This window comes from Myotis daubentonii, chromosome 6, assembly GCF_963259705.1.
Source record: "Myotis daubentonii chromosome 6, mMyoDau2.1, whole genome shotgun sequence".
Taxonomy (NCBI): Eukaryota; Metazoa; Chordata; class Mammalia; order Chiroptera; family Vespertilionidae; genus Myotis; species Myotis daubentonii.
In genome coordinates, this window is record NC_081845.1 from 40,200,533 (window position 1) to 40,223,595 (window position 23,063).

The 23,063-nt window shown below is 43.3% G+C and overlaps 2 protein-coding genes across 3 annotated transcripts in view; one reads left to right on the forward strand and one right to left on the reverse strand.

Annotated features, from left to right (window-relative positions):
- The window catches only part of RTN4IP1 (reticulon 4 interacting protein 1), a 44,602-nt gene extending 26,978 nt beyond the window's left edge, over positions 1-17,624 (forward strand). Inside the window, exons 6-9 of the mRNA XM_059700815.1 lie at positions 134-270; positions 3,597-3,780; positions 7,532-7,624; positions 17,499-17,624. Of these exons, the coding sequence (XP_059556798.1) occupies positions 134-270; positions 3,597-3,780; positions 7,532-7,624; positions 17,499-17,606 (522 nt within the window). The 3' untranslated portion in view covers positions 17,607-17,624. The remainder of the gene's footprint in view (positions 1-133; positions 271-3,596; positions 3,781-7,531; positions 7,625-17,498) is intronic.
- Positions 17,625-18,875: 1,251 nt separating this feature from the next.
- Positions 18,876-23,063, reverse strand: part of CRYBG1 (crystallin beta-gamma domain containing 1) — a 185,380-nt gene continuing 181,192 nt past the window's right edge. For both annotated transcript variants that reach the window (XM_059700811.1, XM_059700812.1), the window contains one exon: positions 18,876-20,502. In XM_059700811.1, the coding sequence (XP_059556794.1) occupies positions 20,414-20,502 (89 nt within the window). In that variant the 3' untranslated portion in view covers positions 18,876-20,413. The remainder of the gene's footprint in view (positions 20,503-23,063) is intronic.

A 23,063-nucleotide genomic window follows, 5' to 3' on the forward strand; every position in this document is an offset into this window, starting at 1 on the left:
TGTAGTGTTCATTAAGACGAAGCACTCAGAGTTCTCTAGAGATCGGGCTGATACATGTACATGTGGTGCCAGCTATTTTAAAAAATGCAGTTTTCTACTTTCTCTCTCTCCCCTCTCCCCTTTTCTTTGGCAGGTAATGAAAGCATGGGATGCTCATGTGACAGCAGTTTGCTCTCAGGATGCCAGTGGACTTGTAAAGAAGCTTGGGGCAGATGATGTAATTGATTACAAATCTGGAAATGTGGAAGAAAAGTTGAAATCTTTAAAACCGTATGTATTAGAACAATGTTCACAGTTGATAATGAAAGCCTGAGGTGGTTTGGTGATCATGTTGGAATCTTAGAGAAGTATCTATGAAAATATTCAGTGTCATTAGAAATCATTAGGTTGATTTCTGTGTTAATTCCAGATGTTAATATAGCACAATAACACACTGAGATAGATATTGAGGAAGATATTTTGCTTACATGGTCTTTTCAGTTAACTTTCATTACTGGCTTGTAACAGGTCTGAAGGCAGAATTGGAAGTGTGTTCCTTTTGATGGCATCTGTCACCACAGGAAGAACTTAGCGCAGTGCATGAAAATTTATGCTTAGCACTAAACACATTTTTGGCTTAATAAGGGCTTCACAGAAACAAAGACAGCATAAATATTGATGATGGGAGCACTGTGAATGTTCTCGGTGCCGCTGAATGCCAGGCTGTGGTTTGGCCTAATGTACAAGCAGGAGCAGATTCAGGCATTCTCCAAGGCCCTGTTCATCTTGACTGTGGGCGTTTATTAATCTGGTCTTCATCTGGCCAAGATATGCTGAGAGCATAACCTAGCAGTGTTTGGAAAGCTACTTTACTGCTCCTTTTTCTTTATTGAGAATCAAACTGGCAATCTTTCAGTGTACAGTGCATGGGCTGATGTCCAGCCAACTGAACCACATGGGCCAGAGCTTACTACTTCTTTTTCAAAGGTGTTTCCTTTTTCAATTACTTTTCAGAAGCCAGTTATTCTTGCCCACGTTGTGTAGAAATATATTTTCATGGCTTAAAAAAAAAAAAAAGAGGAGACAAAAAGGGAGCCCCTGTCTGACTGCCTAGCTTTTCTCAGCCAGCACCCCCAGCTCCCAACAGCAGTATGGCGGTGCACCCAGGAACTGACTGCTTATTCCTTCAACTGTTTATGGAGCCTCCACTCTTGCCAGACAGTGTTCTAAGCATAGGATGAGATACATTGGTGAGCAAGACAAATTTCCCTTTCATGGCACTAATATTCTAGTCAGGGAGGTTTCATTGGCAAGTGCTCTCAAGAACACCGATGCAGGGAAAGGGGAAAACAAATGATTGGTGAGGAGTCTGTGTGACATACGGTGTTTTAAAAATGCCTCTGAAGCACTGGAGCAGAGGCATCTGTGGGCAAGCCAGGAGAGTGGGATTTTTAAAAACCTGTTCCCTGCTGTATCCCTCCACTTGGAACAGTATAGTAGCATGTAGTGGGTGCTCAATAAGCAAAAAACACACAAAGTAAACCAACAACCAAAATATTTGTTTACTGAGTTATTGAGGGAAACTTAGGAGCAGAGCAGTTGTTCCAGATGGAGGCAACAGCAAATATAAAGCCCCCGTGGCAGAACTCACTTGGCATGTGTGAGGGATGACACTGTCCCGTGCAGAGCTCTCATCCACTACCTTCCACCCTGTGTGTCAGAACCTAGGCCTCTCTGGGCCTTCGAGATCTGGTTTCTAGGTAGTGGTAGTTTCCGCTGCTCTCATACCTTCTGCTGCCTCTAGGAATAGCAAGCAGTATGAGACTGAGGCCAAGGCCAACCCATTGCCCTCCATCTACCTTACCTTTTACACATGTCTGGAGTATGTCACCAGAGAACAGGGAACCTGACACATGGAAGGCTGTAGCACACTCAGACCAGCCCCCACAGCTGTGCTACAGTTTGCTCCTCCACATCGCTTATCCCGTTTACTCCTTTTCAGTAGGGGGATCTCATCAGCTTACAAATGTAGACCAATTTTTTTTTTTTTGACAGCTTTAGGTAAAATTCATCTCTATAATTTATACCTGAAGTTTGGCCTCTGAATCTACCTAGAATAAATTTGTTCCTCCTTCTAAATCACAGCTTTTTAGATTTCAATCTTAGAGTCTTATAGCAGGAAAGGGCTTCACAATTCTTCAGTCCAACTCTATCATGTTACGGTTGAGAAAATCGGGTAGAGGGGATATAAGTTTTGAATGCTCAAGGTCATGCCACTCAGTCATGGATGGGAGAACTGCATCTACAGCCTGGTCTCAGGACTTCTTTTTCAGGTGATGCCTGTTCTATGATACCAGGCTGCCCTTAAGTTTTATTTAAAATAAGTATCATCATTTTTGTTTATTTAAAATTTGGGAAGGGAGTAGAAAATTAAAAGCAGAAACTTTAGAAACTTAAATTCACAATTTTTATTCTCTTTAATGAAAAGAATAGTCTTCTAGTAAGGTCATTCTCTTGCACACATAGCCTTCCATTTTTATTTGCCCTTCTTTAGTTTAGTCCATAAAAGATTAAAGATGCACAAAGTTGGTCGAAGCTGATTTTCGTAGCTCTGATGCTTGATTTCATCTATATGAATTTAGCAGAGAAATGGATTTATCAAAAAGAAATTTATCAATTTGCTTAATGTATAAGCATACAGTCTCTAAATAGATCTTTGTTTTAACAAATATTTTAAAGCTTTATTGAGTTTTATCCCCTTTAAGGAGAATGTAGTGATTATAGCAGCTTTAGATTAGACGTAAAGAGTTGAGTATCTGTTAGTTCCTGTGGATTCCATCATGCCTGGGTTTTCTGGGCATGTTAGAGCAGAATTGAAGACTGAGAGCAGGCTGTTGATTGCTCTTTATACATTGTCCCGATGCTATGCATGAAACAACAACAAAAAAAAGTAGAACATTCCAGGGAAAGAGGATGCTTCTATAAGCAGTTCTAACTCTAGAGGGATTAAAGCAAATTGTTTTTGTAGGTGAAAACCTTACATATTTGTCATTCCAGTGCTTCTGTGCACTAAAGAAGACTTTTACTTTTATCGCATGGATAGCTTTGCAGTTTTCTATAGAGCTTGAGTCGGGGTTTCTCAACAGTTGACCTTTGGGACTGGATAATTTTTTGTTGTGAGGGGCTGTTATGTGCACAGTAGGGTGTTTATCATCCTTGGCCTCTAGATGTCATTAGCCTCTTCCCACCACCTTATAGGGTTGTGATAACTAAAAATGTCTCTAGACATTGCCTAATATGTCCCCTGGGAGCTAAAATCACCCTGTGTTAACAACCACTTGTTTAAGTCATTCTTAAAGTATTAGAAAATTTGATTTTTATGACACAAAAAATCAGTCACGTTTGACTTATCTAGGAGAAAAGCCAGAGACTCGGTAAGTGGCTATTCCCTTTACTCCTTTGTCAAAGCAGCCACCCCTCGGCTGGATAGCACAGCACAGCTGAGTTTGTGACTGTCACTGAAAGAAACCCTATGGCTACTGGTGATGGGATTGAAGGGGGGTTGGAGCCCTGGGTAAAGACTGACAAGGACCTTCTGATTGCTTCTTCCTTTCCAGGTTTGATTTTATCCTTGATAATGTTGGTGGGTCCACTGAAACGTGGGCTCTAAATTTACTCAAGAAATGGTCAGGAGCCACATACGTGACTTTGGTGACTCCTTTTCTCCTGAACATGGACCGGTTGGGCGTAGCAGACGGCATGTTGCAGACGGGCGTCACCATGGGCTCTAAGACACTAAAGGTAAGGATTCAAGTCCTGGTTGACGAGAACAAGCAAGTGCCTCTTGCTCCTGGAAATTGATTTCCACCCAGCCCGTTTTTTCATCTTGGGGACAAGCATGGGCTCTGGAGTCGCACCCTGACTGTGTTCAAATTTTAGCCTCCTTAGTAGCTGTGTGACCCCTTGCAAATCTTTGTCACTAGACCTTGATGTCTTCACCTGTAACACGGGGCTAGTAGGATATATGCCTTACCTCATGTTGTAAGGGTTAAATGAGATCATCCATGTGAAGGACTTGGCACAATGAAAGGTCCTGTGAAGTGTTAGCCTTTATTGTTACCATCTGATATACCTTCTGCTTTTTTCTTGCCTATATCTGATGCTCTCTATCTTCACCAGTCTTAACACATAAGGTCTCTTGTATGGGAAGGTGAAAATGTTAGTAAGTCTGCAGCTGGCTGTTTTTATGTTCGTAGGTTTGGGATATGCCAGTGATTCCCAGTTGGTGCTTTCAGACCTTTAGAAGTCCATGGGCAATTTTTGAATTTCAAAAACCTGAAGGAAATTGTAGTCTTACTTCAGTGAGACTACAAAGACTCATAGAACCATCAGGCCTTTCCTGGATTTGTATTGATTGTCCCAACACTGCATATCCCATGTGGATCAGAAACTCTAGCTCTTAATGGCATTCTGGGAGTTTCTGACGCTTGATTAAGTCAGCCTGACTGTTAACAGGGCCACTGTTACCAGGGCTGTAAGGAGCTCTGTCCCCCACCTGAACACATCCAGCGTGTGGTGGGCCTGGAGACGTGCAGCCTTGGTTACAGGACTGGTGGCTTTTGTGTTTGTTCTTACTTAACGTGATAGCCTTGTCCTCACAATGATGACAGAACCTTACATAATTCCACCTTATACACTGTTGGTAATTATAGGTCATTGGTTTAAAATCTGAATTAGTGAGAAGGTGGAATAAGTGATACAAAAAAGGAAGATAAATTCTACTTCATTAATTAGACAAAATACTTTAGGCCCAGGAAAAAGGCAGTAGAAGGTTCCTTTACAGTAAAAGGTTGTGGGTCACTGTGTCGAGCCCTCCATCACTGACCCATATTTGTGAGATGACTGGCTTGATAATTATCTTAACTTTTTTTTATTCTAGAAATTAATTTGGGACCTTTCTGGGAGTGAACTTTAGGACTTTGGTCTCGGATTCTGTGTACTAACTACACACTTAGAAGTAGCAGCGAAGAGCTGTGATAGAAGAGACCAGCACTCAGTTCTTAGGAACCGTGTGTGGGCGATAGAGGTGAACACCCAACACAGTGCACACAGCACATTTTCACTGGATCCAAATGCAGCCAGAAAGTGTGCACAGAGTGCTCTGTGAGAGAAAGGAAACGTTCTATGATTTGTCTCTTCTTTCCTTTTTCACAAAACCCAGGCTTTCCAAGAACTTTAAAATATAAGTTTAAGTTTTCTAAACGGTTTTACAGTTTGTATTCCAGTGAGACCCCTTACAATTTAACCTTCAGAGCTGGCCTCTGAGAGTAAAATAGGCATAGCTCTCTTCATTTTCCCTTTCTCCCTGCTTGAAAGATGATAGTGGTAATCTCATGTGAAAACCTTTTAAGTAGTTTCTGATGTCTTTCTAGAATGTGCAGTTAGAGCCTCATTGTAATGCTCTGGGCTCTCCTGCCTGCTTCAGTTTACTCTCCTGTAAATGGCCTGGAAAAAAAGTAAAAATTCTGCTGTTGCAGAACAGAAGTTTCATTTTACAGGGCAACCCCCTGTAAAGAGTTATAGACATGACGGTGGTGACTACTGCTATTCCTTCTTTAAACCCCTAAACAGTTACCAGAATGTTTTAATTGTAGTCTGTAAGGCTAGACCTTAGCAGGAAGTACACGAGCTGGTCTGTGAGTGTAATTAACTGGCCCCCCTGCAAGCTTGGGATAATCCCAGTGCTTCAAACGGTATTTTTTTGCCTTTTTTTTTTTTAAGTGAGTTGCCTAGACCAGTGTTTCCCGACCTTTCATGCCCTGACACACATAGAACATGAAAGTATTCGAAGAGCACATTGAGGCTCCTCTGGGAGCAAACTACCTGGAGACTCTACAGCCCAGGCTCTGCCCCGTCCCAAGGGCTGACGGGCATCCACGCCCCATTCCACCCATTCTAGGGTAAACTTGGGTCTGTTTGCGTCTGTGGTCTTGGGATAATTATTGATGGTGACTCCTTTAACTCTCACAGTTGTTCCAGGTTAGACAGTAAACTGTAGGGTCACTTGACCAAACCCGTAAGCCATTCCTGACACACCTGCTGTGAAGCTCTGCCTAGACAACAGCTTGGTTTTGTCTTTCTTTGTAGTCTTAACTCTCATTTGACATTGCCCCAGTCTTTCCTCAGCAAGCTTTACTTTAGCACTAGGGGGACATTTATTGTGTACTTTTTATGTATCAGGCATTTTACATACATTCTCCTTTAATCCTTCCAACAACCCTGTGCGCTAGGTGGTGGCATCACCATTCGGCAGGCCAGGGAACAGTCTGAAAGAAGTAGCTTGACCTAAATAACACAGCTATTAAGTGCCTGAGCTCGAGTAGCAGGGGAGTTCCATTATACTTGCCAGCTCCATGCCTTGGTAGCAGCTGACTCACGCTGAGGCAACGTTGAGGGCGGGCTCAGGGAAGAGAAGTCAGCCATCCCAGCAGTTGTGGGCACATGCGGGGAGGAGGCACATGGTCCTGGCTGCCTCGGGATAGCTCACATCTGACCAAGTGTAGTTGGGCAGGTCAGTGGGGTATCATGGAGATCCTCAGCTCACTTGTTGTTTTCATCATGGCCTAATGATAATAAATAATAACAATTCAAAGTAGGTATAGCAGTGAGTGATCATGAACCCTCTGGTGTAAGATTTTTGCTTATCTTCACCAGGAGATGTTTTGTCCCATTATAAATTAGGTGGCTTTGGACTTGCTGTAACTATAGGGGAAGACCCAGCCATGATACATTAAAAACCCTTAACTTTCTTTTTCCTTTAAAACTATCTTATTACTCTCAGAACCAGAAAAAAAACCCTGTGGGTTTCTTATCTAAAATTATATTTTGATGCCTTATTGCCCCCAAAGAATTCTTGAATTAGGTAAAAAGCTCTTTTCTGGTGCCTCTCGACCTTAACTCAAACCTTAGTAGAGAAGGCCTAGAGGTATCAGCCATAATTTTTCGTAGGGAAGAAATTGAGTCTATAAGACCATCTAGACCAGTGGTTCTCAACCTGTGGGTCGCGACCCCTCTGGCGGTCAAATGACCCTTTCACAGGGGTCGCCTAAGACCATCCTGCATATCAGATATTTACATTATGATTCATAACAGTAGCAGCATTACAGTTATGAAGTAGCAACAAAAATAATTTTATGGTTGGGTCACAACATGAGGAACTGTATTTAAAGGGCCAGAAGGTTGAGAACCACTGATCTAGACTGTCATTTTAAGGAGAGCTTTCCTGTGCTTACTTGTCACTCACACATTGGTGAAGAAGCCTGAGTTCACAGGGATTGTTTTTGTTCATTCATTTATTTACTAAACATTCACAGAGCATTCACTGTCATTCACTGTGCCAAGGTGCTGGGCATACAGCTCATTGTGGCCGCATGAAATGGGAAGTCAGTTTGTCTGTCTTAGTCCTCCAAAAAATACTTTTCTCTAAATTTGCATTTAGTCAGAATTTATCCTTTTCTGTATTTGACATGTCTTTTTTTCCTTTTCATTTTAGCATTTCTGGCAAGGAGTCCATTACCGCTGGGCCTTTTTCATGGCCAGTGGTCTATATCTGGATGACATTGCAAAGCTGGTGGATGAAGGAAAGGTATGTGCAGCCTGTTGTGTTGCTAGAGTGTTCCTTGTAATCTGGGCAGCCTGCCCACCAAGCCCAGTCCTTGGGAACTCTGCAGAGGTGGGCTCGACCAGCAGGCGTGCTGTCTCACATGGCCAAGTTTAAGTGCCGTGTTTTTGGTTCTACCTCCCTGGGAATCGTAGATGTAGACTGCTATATCTGAAAAAGAGCTCACACTGTCTATTCGAATCTATATTTATAGATGAAAAGGCAGGCCCAGAGAGGTTATATGATTCCCCTGAGGACCATTGGTTAGTGGTTAGCAGAGCTGGGGTCTGTAGCTGGGCTGCTACTATCTGCTAATGGTCCTGAAAAGAAGGCACCATGAAGGCGGTGTGCAAGGAGGTGGGGGCACACTCGTGAGTTTACGATAGAACTGCTTCTGGAGGTAAGCGGATTTCCAGACGGGCAAGGAGACCAAACATTGGAATTTAAACCCCAACAGAACTGAACTGAAAGTCAGGCACGGGGGTCTCCTATTCCCTGGCTGGTGTAAGAAAATCGAGGGCCAGTAAATGGTATACCTGAGAGGGTTGATGGGCAGGACATGGGTGAGGATGGATGGAGACTTTGTGGGGATAACTGGTTGGTTTTCCGACCACTCATGGCCATCCTGCAGTGGGCATTGTGGGGGAGGACTGCTGCTTATATTCAGGTCATATCTTTTGGGGTATCAAAAGGCCTTTCAGGGCTGTTGAGGGTTGAAAGGCTCCTCAGCTACTGCCGTTTATTTGAGTTCGTACACAATCTTAATCTCTCTGATATTCTATCTTTGAAGGATAACCCAGAAGGCAAACGCATATTTTGGTGCTATTTATGACTTTATTGAGAGATTATATGGAATTATAGGATGGAGAACCTTATATACTCTAGAGGCATAAATAAAATCATTCCCATTTTACAGATGAGAAAACTGGCTCAAAGAGATAATGGGACTTGCTCATTTGCAGAGGTGGGACCAGAACTCATACTTCCTGACTCCCAGTCCTGTGCTTTTCCTTCTCCACCTTCAGCTGCAATCTTAGTGCCTAAGTCTGATCTGGGACTTCCCTTGTCATTTTACAGTGGGCAGGGAGAGTGATTGGAGCAGGGCCAGCATTACCACCACGTGATTCATGCTAAGCCACTTGCAAAGAACCCTTTGCGATGGACTTGCTTCTGCTGGCACCTGCCCCTTGCTGGCCCATTTTATCATTCCATTTCAGTTGTGGAATGGACTGTTTTTAGGAACTTCTGACTTCTTTTTATGCATGTACTGTTGTGGTTTTTTTTTTTAATTCTATTACAGCCAAGGAACTACATATAGTATGTGATAATAAAGACTTCCTACTCTTCCCTAAATTTTTTGGTTCCAAATTTGCATGCCTTTTCTCGGACTTCTGAATCTGGGTGTGTAGACGGAGGGCTCAGCCTTATTATGACTGTGTGAGTGCCCCTTTGCAGGGCTCTTCCCACGTCCCTTGGATGCTTATTTTATTTTTAGAAAGACGGGAATAAATATTGTAAGATAATTTGGCCCATGATTCTGTATAGTGCTCATGTGGTTGGAGCTCCATTGTTAGGTCCCTGTCCTACAGCGGCCACCACACAACTGTGCTTGTCCTGATAGCTGTTTCAGGCTGTCCACTTACCACTACCACTTTGTATTCAAAACACTGCCTCTTTCTCTCTACCTGGAAAATACTGTTTACTAAGCAAAGAAGAGAGGTGACTTGTGTATATGTATCTATTAAATTTGGCAGATAACTGGTAGAATGGCTAATAAAGGAAATGATATAAATAAAGATGCCCTTGAAGTATCCTTGAATGAGGGGCAGTGAGGAAATACTCTTCTGACCTTCTCTGCACCAGACTTATTTGGGCTTGGGTGTAATTCTGACAGTGAAGGGCTCTGGAACCATGGAAGTTGATATGTGACATTGGATGTCCTGGTGAGGCCGGCTCTCTTATCGTGCATCCTGCTTCTTTGTGGGTGCAACAAGTCACTGACTGCCTACACTTGGAAATCAGAAAGGATTACGTATCAGGTCTACTTACATATTGTGTGGTTAGTAAAGATTGACATTCTTTAAGCTTTGGCTGAGTGCTTAATGACTCTAATTCGAGGCGTCTGATAGAGGACCTATAGTTAGTTGTTCTTTGACACTGTGAAGCCATGAACCAAAAGAGCCTACTCTTTTAAAATACTTGAAGTTTTTAAATAGATATACATTTGCAAGGTTTAAATTTAAAAGGTAGGAAAAGTAATTTTAAGAAATCTTCCTTTGACTCCTGTCCCTCAGTGACTGAGATTCTCCCTGTCAGATGCAACTAGTGTTACCAGTTTTTTGGGTATTCCAAATATGTTCTGTGTATCAGTAGGCTGATACAGAGAATGGCTTATAATCAACACATTGAGTGTAATGGGCAGCTGAAATTGTGCCTTGTGCCATTTTCTGCTAAGCACAATAAGCATTTTCTGTTTTTTTATACTATTTAGCAATCATTTTTCGTTGGGAGTGGGAGGGCCATAGCAAATATTAGATTTGGGCCAAACATGTGTCATTGATTAACATACTCAAAGATTAAAAACATGAAAACCTAGCACATATCTAGCTTACTATCCTCCCCTCCCTCCACTCCCCATCCTACCACTGTGTCACATTTAGAGAGATTGAGGCTCTAAGAGACTAAATGACATGTTCAAGGTCACAGAGCTAGGCAGGGTCCAGGTCTCATGACCTCTGAGACAGTTCCTTCTATCATCCTTTGCTGCCTTTAAGATTGGGACAATAATAGTTAAAAACTAAATTTCTCTCCCTGGCCAGTAGGACTCAGTTGGATATTGTCAGTTGGTGAGGATTGAGCCAAAAGGTTGCTGGCTCTATCCTCAGTAGGGGGCATGCAAGAGGCAGCCTATCGATGTTTCTCTCTCACATTGATATTTTTCTCCTCTCTTCCTCTCCCTTCCTCTTACTCTAGAAAAATCAATTAAAAATCTTAAAAAAATTAAAGTAAATTTCTCACAGAACCTTCATTGTTTTTTGCTTGCTTAGTCATCCATATATTAGATAGGTGGAACTTGAATTCTGTCTACAGAATCCTCTTCTTGAACCTGTCAGTATCTTTCAGGACTGAGAGGAGGTGATGAGGCAGACTTAAGATCACAGTCAGCCACTGATAAAAATGACTGTGCTTTGAGGGAAAATATTTATATCTCTTTGCCTTTACATGCATGTGTTAGTTTCTTATCGGAGCTGTAACAAATTACCATAAGTGTTGTGGCTTAAAATGGCACTTACTGTCTTACGGTTGTGGAGGTCAGAAGTCCAGAATGGGTCAGCAGATCTGTGTTCCTCTGGAGGCAGGTGGTGGGAGGGTCTGTTTCTTTGCCTTCTCCAGCTTCTGGAGCAGCGGTTCTCCGCCTTCCTAACGCCGCGACCCTGTAATACAGCTCCTCGTGTTGTGGTGACCCCCAATTTCAGTGTTACAAATTGGACATAATTAAAGCATAGTGATTAATCACAAAAACAATATGTAATTATATATGTGTTTTCCGATGGTCTTAGGCGACCCCTGTGAAAGGGTCGTTCGACCCCCAAAGGGGTCGAGACTCACAGGTTGAGAGCCGCTGTTCTAGAGGCTGCCTACGAATATTCCTTGGCTCATGGCCTTGTGTCACTTTGACCTCTGCTTCCATTATCATCTCTCTCCTTCTGACTAATCCTCTGCTTCCCCCTTGTGATTATGTTGGACTTACCCAGCTAATTCTCCCATCTCAAGATCCTGACCACAATCACATCTGCAGAGACCCTTTTGCAAATTAAATTATCATATTCCCAGGTTTTGTTACTCTGGCCGCCACAAGCATAAAATATCTCAAAAGATATGAAAAAAATTAAAATACTGGTTGCCCTTGAGGAGGGGAACTAGATGGCTGGGGATCAAGTATGGGAGGGAAATTTTTCTTTGTACCCTTTCATCTTTTTGAGTATCTTTCTTTGCACACATTCTTCATGTAATTATTAAAGACCTTTGATGTCATATACTTAATGTCCACAGGTCTATTGAAGATCCTAGGTGACCAGCCAAGTTTCTTGATTGAGTGATGATGTAGATACTTCTGTTTATGTCTTTATTTGAGCCAGCATCAAAATAGCTCCTATGTACTAATTCGAATTTCATTCAGAACATTTACTGAGGGCCCACAAGTACTCTGCTTTACCCAGGAGGAGGTGGAGAGGTATTTGGCAATGCTGAGTTACCTCCAAGCAGTGCTGGTACGCTGGCTCCCTGTAGGGATGGAGAAGTTCTCTGTCTGCACTGTGCAGTTTGGTAGCCACTAGCCACATGTGGCTGTTGACCACTTGAAAGGTGGCTAGTGCAACTGAGAGACTGACTTTTTCATTTTATTGACTTTTGGTTAGCTTACATTCAAATAGCCACATGTGGCTAGAGGTTACCGTATTGGACAGTACAGTTTTAGAGGAAAAATGTACCAAGTTCCGAGTCAGGCAATTTCCCAGACCCCTGTTGAGATGGCCAGCCCCTAGTTTAGGCAGTTAATTACATTGCAAAACTGTAGGCTCCTTATTTTTAACTGGATTTTTTCCTCCATAGAAAGAATGCAGTGATCAGGAATTGAATCCTAGGAACCCTAGAAGAGGGTTATCTTGCCAGATATGGCAAGTGCCTCATGGATCTGAAGCCTTGACGCCACAGACGCTTTCTGATGCTGCTGAGATTATTTCTGTGGGGGAAATGTAGGCAGAGTTTCCCTCACACCTGGCAGGAAGGAGTGCCTTTTCTTCATGGGGATCTAGGGATAAGTCCTGGATGCTTTCCAAAATGGGCACAGTTACTCCCTTTGAGAGTATCCCCATCCCACCCCATCTCACCGCCTATCTTCTAGCTTAATGTTTTCTATCTAGGGCAGGAAGTTCCAGAAATAGCAAATCCAAACAAAGTCTGCCTCTTTCTTTTGTCTTCTTTATGTCTCCTTAGTTTAAGTCCCCTCATTCCCCTTTACCCCGACCCTGGAAATATTGAACCTATCTCGGAGGTCAGGGCCATACCTGTTCTAGAGGCTGGAACTGTGGTTCTGTCACCCTGCCCTGGCTCCCTGGTGTCTGTCCACAGGAGTGTGGACTTGGACTCATGCCAGATCATCTTGGTGCCTGTCACTCGTCTGTCTCTCCTCATACACCCCACCCTCTGAGATCTGCGGTTTCCATGTGCAGTGGACGCTGAGGCGGGGCCTGGGGGACAGCTGGACAGACTGCCCCGAGCTTCCCTCCCCACAGTGCACTCACACATGCTGTCCTGAGTGTGTCTCCTCTGCTGACCGCTCTGACCTTGCACTTAATCACTTGCGGTTCGGTTTCCCAATCTATCAAATAGGCTCGCTTAGTATTGGGATGCCTTTTAAGCTCTGCTTTCTGCAGCTCTCACTGGGAAAATGGGAATTGAGAGAAAACCTTCTGCTGTGCCTGTTTGGATGATGTCCTTGCACCACCAGCTTTCCTGTGCTTTGTGGTGAGCAGGCTTTTCTTGCCTCTTTCCTCAAAGGGCAGACAGGGTTTTGCTCCGAGGCTGGTAAGCGTCAATATGCCTCGGAGGAACAAGGGAGGCTGAGGTTCTCACTGTCCCTAACTCCTCATAGGAGGGATGTCAGGCAACAAGTGCCAACCGCTGGGGCCTGGCTTTCTACAGCCTGTGTTTAAGGAAGGTAAGGCACCATCAGGAGACCCCGAGTTTGGGGCCAAGACTGGAATGGGTGCTGCTGCCATGGCATCTGCCTCCTGGTCAGCTGTGAGCCCCGTCCATAGTGGAGGTGTGGTGTTGAGCCCGCTCGCTTTATAACAGGGCTCCCTGTGCTGGGTGGACTATAGCAGTGTCATCACAGAAACGTCTCCACCTCACTGTGAGTCACCTTTCTTTCCCCTCTGGGTTTTTACCGATCCATTTGTCCATAACAAACGAGCATTGTAGGTCTGAAGCGAAGCTGTCCACAGACACTGCCTCATTAGCTAGTTAATCTCCATTTGCTATCACATATTTGGCCAACATTGGCATTTGCCTGCCTGTTAATCAAGAGCCTCTTTTTATTGTCACTTACGGGAAGAGCTGAATGACTCATTATGCCACAGTCAGCCTTCTGGGGTTATCCCCACAATAGGCCTGACCAGCCCGATTAAAGTGTGCAGTCGCTGCAGGCGGCCTGTGTCATCAGTTCCAGACCCGGTCTCCCGTCAGAGTGTAAAGTGACCAGAGCGGGATGACCCGAGGCAGCTCGTGCCGGAGCGGAGCAGTGAATTCGGGGTCCTCTGTGGCCTCTCGTGCCATGCTGCTGCCTTGGTTCTGTGACTGGTGTCCAATGTTCTATGACAAGTCTATGTTATTGCCTCCTTTCTTAATTTGTCACAGGTGCCTGTTTTGTGTTCGGCTTTGGATTAGTGCCTAGCACTTAGAAGGCACATAGTCTTTGTGGAATGAATAAATGTGTGTATGATATGAGTCAGGGACCCTAAGAATAGGGCAAAAGGCTGCTATTGTGCAGAAATTCACCTGGGAAGCTTATTTCAAATGAATTGTCTCCACCTCATCCCTAGAGATTCTGATTTAGTTCTAACAGGAGACCAAGGAGCATGCATTCAGGTGATTCCTTTTCAGGTAATCAGCATCCAGAAAACAATGTCCCAGGAGCTCTAGAGAGATGGGAGGGTTAGGAGGTTTGATATGGGACACGCAAGACACAACATTAGTGCATTCCATCCTTTTTAGCAGAGAAGGCACATAGGTTTCATCTAACAAGCCGGCTCAGATCTGTTCATAGTGGCTGCAGTGTTGAGTTCTGAAAGTCATGCTCAGCTTGCTGGGAGGACCATGATTACTGGTCAGGGATGTCCTCCATGGTGCAGATGGGAGGGGTGGCATATATACCACACATCTACCATCTCAGTGGCCTGGACACAGGGTTTAGGGACCACTTCTGCAGCTGGCATGATCCCATAGCACGAGGCATGCGAGCCAAGATACAGGTAAGTGGTTATAATCCTTGGCTACCTTTCCCCGCCTTAATATTTTAGAAGGAGCTGTAGAAAGCAGCTGACATTATATGAAAGGCTCAGTGAGCAGTTGTGAGTGCACAGACTCTGGCAGTAGATTGAATTCTGCCTTACCACTTGGCAGTTATGTGTTGGGCAACTTACTTAACTCTGTGCCTTAATTTCTTCATCTGTAAAGTGGAAATAGTACCTACCTCGTAAGGTGGTTATAGGGATTAAATGAGGTAAACTATATAGAGCACTTAGAAGGGCACCTGTTGCAGGGAGGACAACACGTATCAGCTGTTACTTTTATCATGAGCTTATTGTGATTTGTGGGTACAGAAGAATTTCCAACTCTTTGGAGAAGGGAACGTTTGGAGTCTGAGGTGCTCTTCTGGTGGCTGAGCTGGGAAATTCACACAAGAGAAAGGTGCATCCGAACACTACATAACTCTTCTTCCTTTTGTAAAAGGAAAAGTGTCAGAAAACATATGTGTTGGCTTATGCCTTCTGACAACTTATCCCGTGGAGGTACAGTAGGTGGTCCACTGTGTCAATTATTAACTCTGCTTGAAGCTTTGAAAAGGAAGAGCTCAGCATGGGGAGAGGGTGCTACTTGGGACCTAGTTTCTGAAGGAGGTGTTTGGTAGTACTATTGAACCGTATGGTAAAAATAACATTCAGGCATTTTGAATGGCCGAGGCGGCTTTTGTGTCAATTCTGACCAACATCTTCGCTGTTCAGCAAAGTCTCCCAAGGCAGTTCCAGCCCTGGACGAGTTCTCCTCAGGCCCACATAGCCCACATACAACTCTACTTCCCAGTTATCTGACTGGTTTCCACCTAAGTGACATAAACAAAATTTTTTTTTATTAACCGTGTCTTATTTTTCTTTATTCTTTTTAAAAATATTTATTCTTCAAGTATAGGTGATATACATTATATTCATTTCCGATGTACAACATAGCGATTAGGCATTTATATAACTTATAAAGTGATCACCCTGATATTTCCAGTACCATCTGACACCATACATAGTTACTCCAACATTATTGACTAAATTCTCTACGCTGTATTTTATATCCTGTGACTTTTTTTATAACTGGCATTTTAATCCCTTCCCCTTTTCACCTAGCCTCTCACCCTACTGCTAACCATCGATTTTGTTCTCTGTTAGTTTCTGTTTTATTTGTTCATTTACTTTTTGATTCCATACATAAGCAAATTGTATGGTATTTGTCTTTCTCTGATTTATTTCATGTAGCATAATACTACCCTGTAGGTCCATCCATGTTGTCACAAATGGCAAGATTTCATTATTTTTTACAGTGGAGTAATGTTCCATTGTATATATGTACTGCATCTTCTTTAGCCAGTTGCCTATTGATGGACACTTAGGTTGCTTCCATATATAGTAATGCTGCAGTGAATACTTGTTGTTTGTTGATTTATTGATGATAAGCACAGGTGTGAGGTGATATATAATTGTGGTTTTAATTTGTATTTCTCTGATGATTACTGACATCGAGCATCTTTTCATATGTCTATTGGCCACCGTATGTCCTCTTTGGAGAAATGTCTATTTGGTCCTCTGCCTATTTTTAATCGGATTGCTTTTGGGTATTGAGTTGTATGAGTTCCTTATATATTTGGATATTAGCCCTTTTCAGATGTATCACTGGTGAATATCTTCTCACATTCAGTAAGTTGTCTTTTTATTTTGTTGGTTTCTTTCACTGTGCAAAAATTTCTTAGTTTGATGTAGTCCCACTTGTTTATTTTTTTCTTTTGTTTCCCTTGCCCTAGGAGATATAGCCAAAAAAAATATTGCTTTGAGCAGTGTCAAACAGTTTACTGCCTATGTTTTTTTCTAGGAGTTTCATGGTTTTTGGTCTTACTTTAATCCAGTTTTAGTTTATTCTTGTATATGGTGTAAGAAAGTGGTCTAGTTTCTTTTTTTTATGTGTCTGTCCAGTTTTTCCAACACCATTTATTGAAAAGACTGTCTTTATCCCACTGTATATTCTTGCCTCCTTTGTCATAGATATAAGTGATATTTATTGAGCTCCTGTCACATGCCTAGCATTGTTCTGGGTGTTGTGGAGGATACAAAAGAGGTGGCCTATACCACAGATACTCTCAGCTTGGGTCAAGTAAATATGCCAAACAGTTAACAAATTAAAACAAAGAAATCTGTCCTCATTCAGTGCACTGCCTGTGAGGAGGCCACAGGTATACATACAGCAAGAACCTTAGGGTACCCTCTTTGGTATTTCCCAATTGGGTGGGTAAGACGTGTACTCAGCCGTAACAAGCAGTCCATGAAGAGGGCCTCATGGGTCCTGTAGCAGTTCAGAGAGAACACTGCAAACTGGGAGGTCAGGAAGGGTAGTGTGAGGCCTGGGCGGGAAGGGTGGTAGAACACAGAGAGGCACAAACTCACCATGTCAGGCAATGACAAGCAGACCATTTTGGTGAAGTGTGGAGTCTGCATAAAGGCTGAGGTTTGGATGGTGGTGGCCTTTGAATGCAGTTTTGGGAGCTGTTGAAGGGTTCTGAGTAGGAGAGTGACATGACCAGCCCTGAGCAGAAGTTAGGTTGCGTGAGGATGTAGCTGGGCTACCTCACAGAGAGGAGGAGCAGATGGGAGCAGGGACAGCAGTCACAGGCCTGGCCTGGCAGAGAGCTCCTCCCCAGAGGCACAGACAGACCGGAGAGAGACTGGGTCTGTCTTAGTGAAGAAACTGATTACAGACGTTACCTGCCTTGACGGATGTCGCTGTTCTTACCCACCAGTCAGCCTTTTCTTGTGTTTTACAGATTCGGCCAGTTATTGAAAAAACCTTTCCTTTTTCTGAAGTTCCAGAAGCCTTTCTGAAGGTGGAAAGAGGACATGCACGAGGAAAGACTGTAATTAATGTCGTTTAAATAAATAGTGTTTGGTGATTACTGGCTCTCTTATTTGGTGAGTGCTAGTGGGCCCAAACTTTTTTTTAGCCATCCCTTTCCAGATTAGACTATAAATTCCATGTTATATATATATAAAAAGAACACTTTTTGCTAGTAATTTCCTATCTTCTAAACTGAGCAGAGATTGATTTTACAGCCACACCACCCTTCACATATCCCTCTGCCCTGCCCAGAGTGCTTCTGATGTAACCCATTCCTGCTTGCTGAGAGGTCTGTCCTCTGCCCAGCACAATGAATGCACATGTAAGACACACTGTGAAAATAGCCATACTTGGACTTGTCTATAAAGTCAGTGAAAATTGCATGTTGTTTTTTCCAAGCTGTTCTTTCACACCAGATTTGCAAATTGTTGTGGCACCTTCTGTCCTAGTGGCTAAAACTGATTTTACTGTTTTATGCTCCCTCTTATGTTCAGCAGTGAGCACGCTTTCCTTTGATTTTTGTTCCTCTGCTGAGTTCTGAACCTCTTGGGGTCATATATAAACATCTGGCTGTGATTTGGTTGTTTACTCTTAGAAATTGAAAGTGATGCTAAAGTGCCTTTTAAAAACCCTTACATTTTGCATAAAAGCTAGACCTCCTTCAACCAGTGAAACATGCTTCTCTGGGGACCTTTCCATGGAAATTTCCACCATTCCACTGGGGCCCAGAGCTCTCCAGTTTCTGACTTTACTAGCAAATGCCCAGTGCGGCTTTTGAATCTCTAGTGTGCCCTTCATTTATTGCAGGTGAGTGTCGATTTCCTGTTGTACTGATCATTACTGCATCCTAGACACTCGCGTTTAGCTTTTGATATAGACCTGTTTGAGTAACTTTCTGCTTAGTTTATTCCTATTAGATACTCATTTACTAGTGTGTTGGATGAGGGCTTTTCTCTGGAATTGCTGATCTCATCACTACAGACTTATCTCAAAAGAAAAAACTTTTTTTTTCTGTTGTAAATATGCCACTTTGACTTCCACCTGAACAGTCAGCTCTTAAACTCTGAGGTATCTCAGGGAGTGGTGCAGGGTAAGCTCAAGGCAGGACCTCACTCCCCCTCATGTCCACTCAAAAAAGTGTAGTGCACCCTTTCACCAGTGTCTGGAAAGAGGGGAGTCAGCTGACCTTTCCCTGCCATATTCTAGCCCCCCTGAAACTTGCTTTGTCCTAATCAGGCATTTGTTTCTAATCTGCCAGCTGACTCTCTTTGAAGTGTTAATGAGGGCTACTAACCGATTTCATAACACAGTTAACCAGAAACAAGTTTATTCAAGAGATAAATTCAACAGAGGCTACTGTAGGATGTCTTACCCCACCACACTGTAATGAATGCACAAAGGCTGACAATCAGAGCCACACACCTCAGAACAAGACAGACATGCTGGCTGCTGTTGGACATGTACAAACATTACTTTAAAACCGAAGGTACTACTATGATGACCATAATTGCTTACCACAGACTCCAGAGAGAATCAACACTTCAGAATGGGAAACCTGAAAAGGAAACCAGGTTTGTTCTTCCTGTGACAAGAGCACCAGCATTCAGTGCCGAGGACGACGAATTGGGGACAGAAAGAGGAAGAAGGTGTTCAAGGACTGTTTTAGCAGTTTTGTTCAAAATGAATATCCACAGTATGAACAGCACCATCTGGCAGTGTATCGTCAGCAGTTAAACATTTTGAACTTTCATTGAAGTGCTTGCTGAATTTTAGGGTTTTCAGAGTTCTAAGATTTGACCAACAAGCATCACTGAAGGCCTCCTGTCCTTTCCTTTTGGAGAATTGCTGGTCATCCTCCTGAGCCTTCCACACCCGAAGTGACCACGGGCGGCAATACCCTGAGACCTGAGCTGTCCTCGGAGCATGGCTGTGCGACATCACCGGTAAGGTTGCCCCGCGCAGGCCCCCTGCCAGCGCAGCCGGATGGGAGGGCAGGGAATCAGGCTAAATTACCTGAGTTTAGCAAAGGATTGCATAACATTGCTTCAGAACTAGTTATAGATGAGTGGGGATGGGCTAATAAATTAGGTCATGGTATACTGTTCTAGCAGCATCTGTAAGAAAAGCTTCAAACAACACTCGTGTGAAAATCTAGGGCAGCCCATGGTGAATTAAAATAATCCAAATCCTGCTAATAAATGTAAGCAGACATGGACATGAAATCTTTTAAATTTTCTAGTTTTTAATATTAATTCAAGTGTTTTGTCTATACTCATTCAATTCCTTAACATATGTCTGAATATATAATTTCCTAATTGGCTATACAGCATAATTAATGATTTCAGAAAACAGAAGGTCAAAGACCAAAACTATAGGCCTAATACATTATTTCTTCTAAGGTCTAAACAGTTTCTACCTTACAGACTTAAGCTTTACCCTTCCCTTTAAAGTGTAAGGCGATGTAGGTCCACCAAGTCGGTGAATTTGTTCCTGTTCTCTCCTGTCACTGTCTTTGGAAATCATGTAAAATGTACAGTCTTCACGTCTTGAGATAAGATTTTCCTAAAAAACACCCCAACGCTGCTAATGAGGCAACCTGTTTAAGCAGCTGCTGAAAGGAACTGACAGGCAAGAAGTGAAAGAAGAACAAATTATTGGTTTAAAACTATTGGTCTTTTGATGCGATGAGACAGTTGTCCCGCTCCTGGCACTGTGATTCATAAGTGAAGTTAGAGTTGCTGAGGAGCACACCCGCTTTCCTCTTGGCTCCTGTCCGCAGGCCTCTTCTTTTTAAATAAGGCAGCTGGAAGACCTCCAGAAATAGTCCTCCTGCGTTGTCCAGGGTTATAGGACCATGGCTTCCCACACTTGTGTTAACTTCTCTTTGCTGGCGGTGTTGAGGATAATGTGGTTTTGATCATACTGTGCACCCCCTGAAAAAAAGGAAAACATGGAAGGAAATGTGTTCACCGTGAAGCCAACACATTTTACCTCAGCACCAGAGTAACGAGAGTAGAAGTAACCAGGTGCAGAGCCATGTGCCGCATGAAAACAAAGCAGGAGCAGAACCCTGGCAAGTACCCAGTGTGACAGGCTCAGTCACTGGGGGTAAATGTGTTAAAATCCCATAAGGGCACCAGCAGCTCCACACAGGATCTCCTAATTCCTGGGCTCCTTTTCCTATGCAAGTCTCAAAACCGACTCCACAGTCATTAAGATGTCTGATATTGGGGGCACAGGGAAGAATATAGAGAAGGGAAAAGGAGCAGAGACTGAAATATATTCAGTGGTGGGGTCAAGGATTCGAGGTATCAGTGAGGGAAAAGCAGACAGACCTGATATAGTGGGATGGTTGTCTTTTTGGAACAGGTTTTGCATGAACAATGAAAAATGGCTGTATTAGGTAAAGGGGGAGGTCTGAATGACACCAGAGGTATGGGCAGCACTCCCACTACTGAGCTCACAGGCTTTGGTGTATAAAATTCACGGCATTTCAGATGCTGAGTTCCATTGTACGAGTATGGTCTCCATAAACTCCTTTCACCAGAATGTTTGTAAGAATATTTCCCATCAGGACCTACTAGATATTTCAGAGTGTTAAAGTGTCTTCTCATCTGACTTTTCCCCCAGTGTGGAATAAACATCCTTTCAGATACCCTATTGTTTTCTAGCATAAGTCTCTGCACCAAGGCTATGTCACTGAGGACTCCATCAGAATAAAAATCTTCATCTGACTGCAGGGTTAGCGTGACTGGCAATGAAATCATACTGCAGCCTCAAGCTAAGAATTAAATGTCCTTACTCTCTTTCAAAGCACTTACAAAATATCCAAAAGGTTTGATAACTTACACTATAGAGCTGGGTAGCTGGGGAAGGAAATCATCTCTTATCTAGCGTTCCTCTCATAGAGTTTGGTTTATCATCACTGACTGTAAAGCAAGCATGTCAAACTCAAAGGCTAACGTGGGCCAAGTATGAGTCATGCGGCCCATAGGCTGCAAGTTTGACATACTTGGTCTAGAGCAGTGGTCGGCAAACTGCGGCTCGGCAAACCGCGGCTCGCGAGCCACATGCAGCTCTTTGGCCCCTTGAGTGTGGCTCTTCCACAAAATAAATACCGACTTCTGTGCATGGGCCACGAAGTTTCCATCGCACTGTATGTGGGCGCCCCCACGTGGTATTTTGCGGAAGAGCCACATTCAAGGGGCCAAAGAGCTGCATGTGGCTCTCAAGCCGCGGTTGACTGGCCACGGGTCTAGAGCCTCCACACGGCTAGGTGTAGCACCGACTACAAGGGCAGTGTGCCTTGGGCCTTCTACGTGTACTTTTGCAATAAATCCCACTGTGCCCATCAAGACTGGAACAATACGTGATTGTCTACCCAAACAACTCGCTCCCCAGACACCAGGAGACAGGTCTAATAAATTTTATGGCAACATCACTAGGTAACAAATGGTTCCACAGTTATAGCTAATGAAAATTATAGTTTCCTATAAAGTACACCAAAGAGATGTATTTGTATTTCCTTAGCAGTCTGTGGGATGTGGCCCTACTTGCTCATGTCCACAAGATGGCACCATTCTCCCACATTCTGAGACAAAATCCGTTTAACAAGCCCTCAAGTGACTAATGCAGCTACCATACTAGATAGACTGAGCATTCACACGCCTACAGACAATATCCTTACTCAAGAGGCATTTGGCTCATTTCAGTGCGTTTTAGGAAGGGACTCTGGAACTCAAAGTCCTCAGGAGGAACCTCCTAGAGTCCCATAGTTCTTGTCAGAGTAAAACTAAAAGCCAGGTGTCCTAACTCCCGGGTCAGCTGTTAATGTAGCAAGTGGGGAAAAGTCCTGTATGCCTAGCACTTCTAGAAGGTAAGCTCTCTAAAGCCATGACAGTATCCTTTTTCCCACTTTGAGCCTTCCGCCTGGTGAGTAGCCAGTAAATACAGGTTGAAAGAACCAAAGAAGAAATGCTCCAAGAAGTTAGCTCATAAGGATGACAGTGTCCTTAGCCCCAGACAGAAGCTGATCACATTTGTAAGAAACATGAATCCATGTGTTCAAAAAACCCACGTCTCCAACTCAGTCGCTTTTCCTTGGCTTCTTTGGAGGTTTTGAAACTATCTTATAGACAGAGAAGTTCCAGTTGAACAGGTTGATGAAAATAAGAATCAAGGAGGGTCTGGTTCTGTGATTTCTGTGATTCTTAACCAGTCTGAACCTCCAGTTGACCATTTGTAGAATGTCCACAAATGACAAATTTTGTATCCAATGTAATGTGAAGGAGGTGTATTTATATCACCATTCATTCTCTGAATGTTACATGTACTTTCTTATATCTTACACTTGATGTTATTTTTGGCTCCCATCCAGCCTGTTATATATTGCTTAGCTTGTGTGCCCTAAGTGTACTCTGCCTTTGCCCCTGAGCACCCTTCCAGCTTCTCAGGTTCCTTGTGAATTCTAATCCTGTTATTAAGTAGGCTGGCC